Source organism: Elgaria multicarinata, chromosome 9 (assembly GCF_023053635.1).
Source record: "Elgaria multicarinata webbii isolate HBS135686 ecotype San Diego chromosome 9, rElgMul1.1.pri, whole genome shotgun sequence".
In the NCBI taxonomy this organism is placed as follows: domain Eukaryota; kingdom Metazoa; phylum Chordata; class Lepidosauria; order Squamata; family Anguidae; genus Elgaria; species Elgaria multicarinata.
The window spans coordinates 22,987,634-22,998,426 of NC_086179.1; the positions used below are offsets into that span (position 1 = coordinate 22,987,634).

At 44.0% G+C, this 10,793-nt stretch overlaps 1 protein-coding gene across 4 annotated transcripts in view; it reads left to right on the plus strand.

Annotated features, from left to right (window-relative positions):
• DNM1L (dynamin 1 like) overlaps positions 1–10,793 on the plus strand; it is a 52,042-nt gene that overhangs the window by 28,436 nt on the left and 12,813 nt on the right. For 2 of the 4 annotated variants that reach the window (XM_063134966.1, XM_063134967.1), the window contains 10 exons: positions 473–635; positions 1,903–2,023; positions 2,748–2,879; positions 3,845–4,051; positions 4,551–4,671; positions 4,855–5,010; positions 6,505–6,594; positions 8,428–8,520; positions 10,377–10,433; positions 10,710–10,787. In XM_063134966.1, the coding sequence (XP_062991036.1) occupies positions 473–635; positions 1,903–2,023; positions 2,748–2,879; positions 3,845–4,051; positions 4,551–4,671; positions 4,855–5,010; positions 6,505–6,594; positions 8,428–8,520; positions 10,377–10,433; positions 10,710–10,787 (1,218 nt within the window). The remainder of the gene's footprint in view (positions 1–472; positions 636–1,902; positions 2,024–2,747; positions 2,880–3,844; positions 4,052–4,550; positions 4,672–4,854; positions 5,011–6,504; positions 6,595–8,427; positions 8,521–10,376; positions 10,434–10,709; positions 10,788–10,793) is intronic. The other 2 variants (XM_063134968.1, XM_063134970.1) reach the window with 1 other exon arrangement.

Genomic DNA, 10,793 nt, shown 5'->3' on the forward strand with positions numbered 1-10,793 from the left:
CGGAAGGGGCCTATAAGGTCTCAAGTCCAACACCCAGCATGCACCGTGGCTCATCCTGGGTTAAATAGCCCACAGTGAATTGGCCGTGTCGTGTGAACCGGCCAAGCGTGTAACAGAGGTTTTTTAATCTTTCTTGCCAAAGTTCCCAGCTGTCCTCCCTCCAGTCTCCCCCAACCCCCTGCAGCCACTTCCCCCTGCAGTGCCCTCTGTTAGATTATTCTCGTCTTCTTTCCTCGTTGCTAACTGGCTTCCCTTATTAAGTGCTGGTTGGAAGTAGGACAGCTGAGCAGCTACGTTTCTCCCCCAACAATTCCCATGGTTTAGGTTCCCTTGTTGGCTTCCTGCCTCCTTCCTCCTGAGACTGGCCTTAGATGCTGTACTTTAAGAAGCCTGGCTTGGGATGAATTGCTGCTAATCGGTGTGTTTTAAAGAAGGCATTTCATGCAGATTTCACTCGCTTATTTTCTCACAGGTACCTGTGGGCGATCAACCAAAGGATATTGAACTTCAGATCAAAGAACTGATCCTTAGATTCATTAGTAACCCCAATTCAATTATTCTGGCAGTCACTGCTGCCAACACAGACATGGCCACCTCCGAGGCACTTAAAATCGCACGAGAGGTGGATCCAGATGGTAAGTAGAAAGACCACCGATGCCAGGTGTCGGTCTTCTCTCACTCTCTCAAGGATACATTCTCTTATCACGGCTGATGGTGTCACTGTTATCTTGTAGTAGCACCTATTCTTAGAAATTGCAACTCTTGTATTTGAAAGAAGTGTATCTTGCAGTTGTAACTTGTATAATTAAAAAGACAAGATGCCTTAATGAATCTCCTAATTGAAGGTTTTCAGCTAAAGGCATCACTGGGCCACCAGCTGTTAAACTACTAAACAGCTGTGTAAGTAATAGACCCAATTTGGATTATTGTTCCCAGCTTTCTAAACCATAATTTGTGACGCCGGTAATGAGCATCGATCCAAGCACTCCTCTCTTTCCTCCCGTCCAGCTTATTATCCTGCCTTTTAACTGACAGTAAGATCGAGTTACAAATTGACCTGGTTTGCATGTCACGGCAGCAATTCCTGGGTTGTTTAACCCAAGAATTGCGGGGACAGTCAGAGTGCATGAGCCATGCACTTGACATTTCTCCTGTTAATTAACAATTCAGGAGCCCCCCCATTCCTGGGTAGTTTTGTGACATGCGAACCCAGAAACTCTGGGTTCTTTATGGGCTAAACAACCCAGAGTTAACCCAACAACAAATCATGGGCAATCCTAAAACACTTGGGATTTATGGGTAGCATTTATATTGCTGACAGAGACGGGAGTTTGAAATGTCCTTTGTTCGATAGAAGCAACTCTCTGTATACAGTGTAACAGAACAACTTTCAATGAACCTGAGAACAAATAAACTTTTCATGGTGAATTTCCCTTCTCCTGCATGGCCTTGTTTAGTGGGCAATTTTTCATCTTTTTCTCCTTAACTTTTTTAACTTGGGAAGCTCGGAGGATGGCAACAAGGGAGAGGGCCTTTTCAGTGGTGGGCCCCTAATTATGGAATGATCTCCCTGATGAGGCTTGCCTGGCGCCAACATTGTTATCTTTTCAGCGCCAGGTTAAGACCTTTCTCATCTCCCAGGCAGTTAACAACATGGGCTGTGTTTGTTTGTTTCTAACTGACCCAAGAATAGCTGTTTTCACAAGGATATTGTTTTTATGCTTCTTATGTTTTTAAATTTTGTGTATCTGTTTTTAATGTTGACTGTTTTTAACTTTTGTAAACCTCCCAGAGAGCTTCGTCTATGGGGTGGTATATAAATGCAATAAATAAATAAATAAATAGTCATGAAAAGTTAATACACGACAATGCAGAATGACTTTTTTCCTGCCACTCTGATAGGGCGGCGCACCCTTGCTGTTATCACAAAGCTGGATCTCATGGATGCTGGCACTGATGCAATGGATGTACTTATGGGCAGAGTGATACCTGTGAAACTTGGCATCATTGGTGTGGTGAACAGGTGAGTTTGGGGTGGCATGAGAATTTGATTATTAAAGCGTTTCTTTTATGAAAACCAGGGCTTAATTCCCATATATCTTGCCATGTAGAGGAGGTAGAATTAATGCAGTAACAGAAATGTTTGGTTCCTAAACTCTTCTGAGATCTTCCTTGGTTAACTAGGATGTTTCTAGGAAATGCCTGGGCAAATTGCAGCTTCCTTTGGTGGCAGCAACAGATGAAATTGGGGAATTCACAGAGTTGGGGGCCTGTACTTCCTGATCGAATTTGCAGATCACAGTGGTAGCTGACTGGCCAGCCAGTCTTTTGTAGGCAACCTGGTGCTCTCCATATGTTTTGGATTACAACTCCCATAATCCCTGACCACTGGCTGTGTTGGATGTCTATGGGTCACCAGGCTGCCTAACCTTGCCCTATGTTGCATCAGCTGGTTTAGAAAGAAAATTGCGATGTTTTCAAACCTATAACGACATATTGGGACTGCACTCTCCAAGCCAGAAGAACACATGAACCAGGTTTTAGCAACAAGAGAAGAATATAACGTGGAATTCAGATTAAACACCACTGCCTTGATGGCTTCTCAGCAAATAATGCAGTATATAAATGTTAATATTTAAATAAATATATAATGGCCACTGTCTGAACTCAGCCCAATGGATAAAATGTAAAGTATAAAATACTGTAATACAACATGCAGAATTGCTCATTTTCACTCTAATTTTTAGGAGTCAATTAGACATTAATAATAAGAAGAGTGTGGTTGATTCGATTCGTGATGAATACGGTTTTCTCCAGAAGAAGTATCCCTCTCTAGCCAACCGGAATGGAACAAAGTACCTTGCTAGAACACTGAACAGGTACAAGGATATGCTTTGTTTCTGAACTGCAAGTTTCTGGCCCATTCCAGTTGTATGGTGAAAATTTTGCATTTGGTGGTGGAGCTGGTATCTTAAGTGACAGATGGGTAGAAACATCTGGACACTTTAAATTCTTCTGCAGTTTTGAGTCTTGTAAGGGACCTCTACCGTGACGCCAATAGCATTAGTGTGCGTGATGGGATTCCCTAGAAAACACATTGCGCATGCTCACACTATTGATGTTGTGCTAAAGGTCACTTTGCCTTAGCGAAATGGCATTGTTGGAAGCTTCCCATTTTACAACGTTGAATGTTGGATGGTATTCTAGATTGTGCTGATTGAGTGCGATGGATAAGACAGTATGGCCCCCTTCAGAAGACACCTTAAATCACAGCTTTAACCACGGTGGGTAAGCAGGAAAGCCAGGCCGTGTTCTGAAGACACTTTAAACCGTGGCTTTAACCACTGTGAATAAGTCTTTTTGCTGAAGTCACCGTGGCTAAAGCCATGGTTTAAGGTGTCTTCTGAACACAGCCCGGCTTTCTGGCTTAACCACCATTGTTAAAGCCGTGGTTTAAGATGTCTTCTGAACACAGCCCGGCTTTCTGGCTTAACCACCATTGTTAAAGCCGTGGTTTAAGGTGTCTTCTGAACACAGCCCGGCTTTCTGGCTTAACCACCATTGTTAAAGCCGTGGTTTAAGGTGTCTTCTGAACGGGGCGTATATTTAGTTGTGTGGAGTTTTCAGCCAGTCAGCAGTAACTTAGAATCCTGATGGCTTTTAGATTGATGAAATGTTAGGCGCTCAAGTCCATGATTAGTTACTGCCGTGAGAGAATACCACTTTGTTTAGTTGAAAATAATGTTTTTTTAAAACAATCATAACATGTGACTGGAAATGAAGTAAATTCTGTGTTTAAATAGTGCTTCTAAAAATTCTCTTTGTTCCCAAACTCTCCTTTTAGGCTACTCATGCATCACATCAGGGACTGCTTACCAGAACTGAAGACCAGAATCAATGTTCTAGCTGCTCAGTACCAGTCTCTGCTAAACAGCTATGGGGAGCCTGTAGAAGACATGAGTGCTACGTTATTACAGCTTATTACCAAATTTGCCACTGAATATTGCAACACCATTGAAGGCACCGCAAAGTACATAGAAACTTCGGAACTGTAAGCACAAGTTCTGTTCAAAGGTCTAGTTGCCATTGAGATGATGGAGAAAAGGATATTTAATAGCAATGCTTCTACGAGTCAAATTGAAATGTACTACATTTTAATTAATCAAATGAACTCTATTATAGGAAATGCGATTTAGCTTCCCAGTTTGCCTCCTCTGAGGGAGGTTCAAAGAATGACAACAAGGGAAAGGGGCTTCTTGGTAGTGGCTCCTCAATTATGGAACTCTCTCCGCAGTGAGCTCTGCCTAGCACCAACATTGTCATCATTTCAGTGCCAGTCTTTCCTCTGCTCCCAGGCATTTGACAACATATGATAAGGTTTTTAATGAGTCCTGGGATTTTAATGTTGATAGTTTAAAATTGTTTTATATTTTTGAATATGAATGGGTTTATATTACGTTATTATATTGCATTTTTAGGGTTTTAATAGAACCTTGGCTGTTGGCCAGTAGAGTATAATACATGAGTGTATATTATTTTTTGTTCTCTAGGTGTGGCGGAGCTAGGATTTGCTACATTTTTCACGAAACCTTTGGGCGTACCTTAGAATCCGTTGATCCGCTTGGTGGCCTCAACACCATCGACATCTTGACGGCCATTAGAAATGCTACTGTAGGTATTATCCTTTCAACTTCCTCTTAAGATGCTGCATCCCCATTTTTTTTTTTAGCTGTGGTGGGTGGGGTTGCATTACTTGTCAAATGTACTACTTGCTGCTGCATCGTGCCATGGCGGACATGGCCATTTCCTTCACAATGAAATCAAAATGCATTTGTTCCTTTGTGGTTTGACTAGGGTCCCCGCCCTGCCTTGTTTGTGCCTGAAGTTTCATTTGAGTTGCTAGTAAAGAGGCAAATCAAGCGTTTGGAAGAGCCCAGCCTGCGATGCGTGGAGCTTGTCCATGAAGAAATGCAGCGGATTATTCAGCATTGCAGCAATTATAGTACACAGGTGAAAGGAAGAGCCAATGGGCCAAATATTTATATTTGTCGCAAGGTGCAAAATTCTCCTGGGGGGACAGGAAACATCGTCGAAGTAATGCATCATGTTTGGAGTCTCTTTATGGATAAAGGGGCTCTTCTATTTAGGAGATGACCTGGGAATGTTTAAATAGTACAACCGCCTGAACTCTGAGGTGAGTTCATGGAAGTTTGTGTGTGCACTTGCGCAGATGCACATTCTTGTATTATAGGCATGCAAGCAAATACTTTGTCCATGCAGAAACTCAGAGGCATGTATGCACCCCGGTTTGTTCAGTTCAGTTTAGGCTTTGCTGAACAGTTTCCCATACCCCTTTCTAAAGGACCCAAACAGGAAGATTCCCTGCTTGGGTCTCTTAGGAATCCCGCAGCTAGCAATGCAGAGAAGAAATTGGGGAAAAAATGGGATCAGAACTTCAGAAGGAGGACCCATGCTTCTAATGCCCCGTCGGGTGCTTCCATTTAAAAAAAAGAAGTGCTGCTATAATAAAAATCTGGGTAATGAAACGGTCTCTCTGAAAAGGGCTCCAGGTTGTTGACTTTTTGAGCCTTGGTGCTATAGTGCAGCGGTCCCCAACCTTTTTGGCACCAGGGACCGGTTTTGTGGAAGACAATTTTTCCACGGACCGGGGGGTGGGGTTGAAGGGATGGTTTTGGGATGATTCAAGCACATTACATTTATTGTGCACTTTATTTCTATTATTATTACATTGTAATATGTAATGAAATAATTATACAACTCACCATAATGCAGAATCAGTGGGAGCCCTGAGCTTGTTTTCCTGTAACTAGACGGTCCCATCTGGGGGTGACGGGAGACAGTGGCGCTATAGTGCCGGGCCTGCTGGTGAGAACGCAGCCTGGTTCCTAACAGGCCACGGACCGGGACTGGTCTGTGGCCCGGGGGTTGGAGACCCCTGCTATAGTGCATGAACAGGATTGAGGAGAGTGCCTCGAATGAAGGATGATTCCTAAAGGGCCATTTGGCTCTGTGGGAGCCATGTAGTTTGTGAAGACCTTACATAAGTCCTCAATAGCCTATGCTCTTAAGTACCATCTACAGGCATCTGGATTTGGCCACCATGCACAACAGCAGACTGAGCTTTGATGGATGATAGATCTGATGGATTAGGATTGCTCAATTTTGCAATTTCTTTTGTTCTGCCATCTAAAATTCACCCGTAGCTTTGATTTGCTGCATTCCTTTGAAACTTTGATTTGCTCCAGCAGCTCCAAACTAGGATTCCATTTGAGTAACGTGTGTTCTTAGACTGTAAATCACAGAACACTCAGATAGATCTCTGGAAACCAGTAACGCCTGAAGAGGATTTCTTGCTATTTCCATTGTTTGCCTTTTTATGTAGTTTGTTCCTATGATCTGCTATGGTTTATTCTGTTTCGGAATGTATTTCTTCTCCTTGTAGCTTCAGAAAACAAACCCTTTCCTTGTGTTTCTTGTTTTCAGGAACTGCTGAGGTTTCCTAAACTCCACGATGCCATTGTTGAGGTTGTGACCAGTCTTTTGCGCCGAAGGCTACCAGTTACAAATGACATGGTGATTATTGTGGAGGTTGTGGTGTGCAGCTGAGTGTTGCTTTGAATGCATGACGAGCTGAATGACAAGAGTACTGGTGAAAATGATCTGGCCGGTACATATAAAAATGAGCTTCGTGAGACTGAAGGTTTATACCCCGTAGTTAATCTGTGGAATTCGCTGCCACATGATGTAGTGATGGCCACCAATTTGGATGCCTTTAAAAGGGGGTTGGATAAATTCATGGAGGATAAAGTCATCAGTGGCTACTAGCCCTGATAGTTATTTGCTACCTCCAATCAATGGATGCCATTAGGGTGGTAAATCTCGGGTTCAGTCCGAACTCTAAAGGAGCACCTTGGCTAGCTCCTTTAGAGTTCTGATTGAAGTCTGCAGCAAATTCATCACCTCACTGACATCAGAGCCACCAGCCTCCACTGCCTCTAGTATCAGAAGCAGTGGGCCTATTCACACGGCCCATTAACCCATCAGGGTGGCTTATAAGCTATGCACTGTAGCTTATTTTGCAAATAGGCTACTGTGCCCTGACAGACTATCTTACAAATAAATTGCACAACGTACTTCATTCCACACACCCCGTCACATTCAGCTGTGTCTCCGATTCCAAATAAGTTCCCTTTCATACCATGCAGTTCCCAAACGGTTTCACATATGAATAAACCCTCACTTTTCCATGAAAATGCAGAGTTCTGCATTTATCCAGTAGTCCATGTGGTGGCTCCCCATAAGGGGAACCTGCACGTTAAATTTTGTTCAGTTTCTGCAAACTTTCAAGGAATTCGAGTCCCCCGCCCTGCCCCTTTTCATGGCACGCAGGCAGAGAAAGGAGATCTGGCAAAGGCTTGAAAATCCACAAAGGAAGCTGGGATACATGCTCAGCCGGGAGGGAGGAGGAGGAAGGGTGAGGATGTGTGTGAAATAGACTACTCTGTGTAGCTTGTTTGCCTGATCATCTGATGGGAGCACAGCAGGTTGTTTGCATAACCACCTCCCCAGTGTAACTTCCCACCCGCCATGGGTTAGCATGATATGTGAACCCAGCCAGTAAGCCTATGGACCCCAGTTGCTGGGGAACTTGGGTGGGAGGGTGCTGCTGCACTTGTGTCCTGCTTGTGGATTTCCCGTGGGCACTGTGGTTGGCCAGTGTGTGAACACAGTGCTGGACTAGATAGACCTTTGATCTGTTCCAGCATGGCTTTTCTTACGTTGATAGTCATTTTTGGTGATCAGCATAACAAATTTGCAGCTGAAATTGGTGTTTCATACGGGTCCTGCTCCCTCCATAGGTGAAACTTGACTGGAGTTTGGAGGAGCTTAAGCTGCAAGCCACGCTTACTTGGGCGTAAGCACCATTGGGCTTACTTCTGAGTAGAGCTTACTTCTGAGTAAACATGCATGGGATTGCACTTTCACCTTACTTTTTAATTTATTTACAAAAGCATTTCTGTACCACCTTTCGGTCCCCATAAGGGCCCCCAAGTCAGTTCTACACATATAAAAAACAATCCTGCTAACATTAAAACTTGAGTATAGTGTAAAAAAAAAAAAAGGTCAACCCTAGCCGGCACATCCAGTGATAAGGCATGATAGGAGAGTGCCACAAGTTACCCACCCCTTCCTTTAGGAGAAGGTCAGCTGTCATTGCATGGTGAATGTGTTGCCTTCAGCTGTGTTTTGTTCTGTGGCCTTTCGGGACAGTGTTGCTAAATTAGATTTTCTGGCTATCTTTCCTGTGAAAACTGATCCGTTCTAAGGGATGACTATGCCAAGCATTGGATTTAACAGGGCAAAATGTGGAAACGCTGAATGATTTTCTCTCTCTCTTTCTTGTAGGTTCACAATTTGGTAGCCATCGAGTTGGCCTACATCAACACCAAACATCCAGATTTTGCAGATGCCTGTGGGCTAATAAACAACAACATAGAGGTAAGGGAAGAAACTCATCCTCTTTAAGCATTTTCTCTCTCTCTCTGTTAATTATGAGTGGGTCTGTCAACTTGTGCATGGATATATTCTATTTTGCAGTCTTATCTTATGGAAATGATCTAACTTCCACACCAGCAGGTTAGGATGAATTAAGACTGTTAGATCTGCACTTGATGATAGTACCAGCTCAAAATGAAACTAGTTACATTATCTGGTATAGGCCAAAGGTCCATGTAGCATTGCATGCTCTCAGAGAGGCCAGCCATATAGATTAAGAAGCTCATAACAACCATAGGTTGTTCATGGGTTGTTTCACCAGGCTACTGAAGGTGGTAAAAAAACACACACCCTCCAGCCACTGTACATGCCAGTAGCACAGTGCCACAAAACATTTTGGATACAGGGAGGGAGTGGATGAAGAAGGCGGGAAACAACACAGGGATTGAGAAAATAAACCATGATTTTTTTGATGGTTTGCCAGATAAATCCTGGGTACAGCAACAAACTATGGGTTAAATAAACCATGGGCTTGCATGTGTGAACTGAGTCAAACGTTTGGTCTGTCTGGTTCAATGCTGTCTACACAATTGGCAGCAGCTTTCCGATAATCTGGGTCTTCTCTAGCCGTGCTACCTTAGATTGTTTCAAACTGGAGATGCAGGGATTGACCTGGACACCTGTTGCATACGAAGAGTGTGCTCTGCCAGTGGCTATGGTATCCCACTGGAGAGGAGGGGACATGCACCAGCACTGCTAACCGTTGGGTCCCTGGAGGCCTTCATTATCTTGGTTCTTGAATGCTGACTGCCAAAAGTCATTCTCTTCCATTATAGCTGCAATGCATCAGAGCAATGACTTTCACTTTGCAAATCAGGCATAGGTAACTTAGCCTTTCACAGAGGCTGCGTTCGGAGACACAATAGTCAATGGCGGGTTAATAGTCAATTTTAGGGTTGATTATCAAGGGGGTTCTCCCCACACGACATGATTATAACCAACCATGGAGTGGATTAACCCCAGCGTCGAGTTGACTATTAATCAACTGTGTGTTTGACACATCCCCCACCTCCTCTCCACCCCAGTCCTCCTGCTGGTATCCCATCAGCTATTGCAAATTCTGCCGGCTGAACTAGAGAGGCAGCTGCTGCTTTGGTCGCTTTTGCTGGAGGACTCTGTAGGCAGCTGACATAGTCAACTCAACAGGGTGAAATAGTCCATGGAACCCGACAGACAACACGCTAACCAACAGTTGTGTGACTAGTCAACTCATCAGAGCGTTGTTTTTTTCCGTTGGTTACTTTAGGAAAATAGTCAACCGTGGGGTGGTTTTTGCCCAACAGACAACACAATAACCAATGATTGACTATTCCACTAACGGTTGCCTACTTAAACCACCGTTGGTAATTGTGTTGTCCAAACGCAGCCAGAGAGTTATTCTCAATGACTAATCCCATATCGCTACCACAAGATGTAGTGATGACCACCAATTTGGATGGCTTTAAAAGGGTGTTGGACAAATTCTTGCAAGAGAAGGCTATCAATGGCTACTAGTCCTGATGGCTATATGCTACTTCTAGTATCAGAGGCAGTATGCCTATGTACACCAGTTGCTGGGGAACATGGGCGGGAGGGTGCAGTTGCACTCATGTCTGCATGTGGGTTTCCCTTGGGCAGCTGGTTGGCCACTGTGAACAGAATGCTGGACTAGATAGACCTTGATCTGATCCGGCATGGCTCCTTTTATGTTCTTAGGTAAAGTTTAGATCACTGTCCCTGAGGCAGTAAGACTTGAATGCTCCCGAACTGTCTGTTCCTAATAAAGGCTTTGAATTGCTTATCTTTCTTTTCTTTTTAAGGAACAAAGGCGGAACAGGTTAGCCAGAGAAATGCCTTCTGCTGGGTCACGCGACAAGGTGTGTACGCTTGGAATGATTGTTTTTAAAACAACAAAGCAGGTCTTAAAGTTACTCCCTTGCTCAGGGCCATTTGGAGGTTCTGTTGAAAAATTACATGTGCATACCCCATCCTGCATTGAGCAGGGGGATGGACTCGATGGCCTTATAGGCCCCTTCCAACTCTACTATTCTGTGATTCTGAAAGGCATCCACTGGGAGGAAACAAAGAGGTTGGGTGGAAATAAACAGAAAAGTGATGCTGATGTCATTTCCTGCCCTTCTTGCTTTCTTTAGTCCACTAAGCCTCCTGGTGCTTTGGCACCTTCTTCCCAGGAGACCTCTACTGGTGGTTCTGCTGAGGTTGATGGCAAGGTCTGT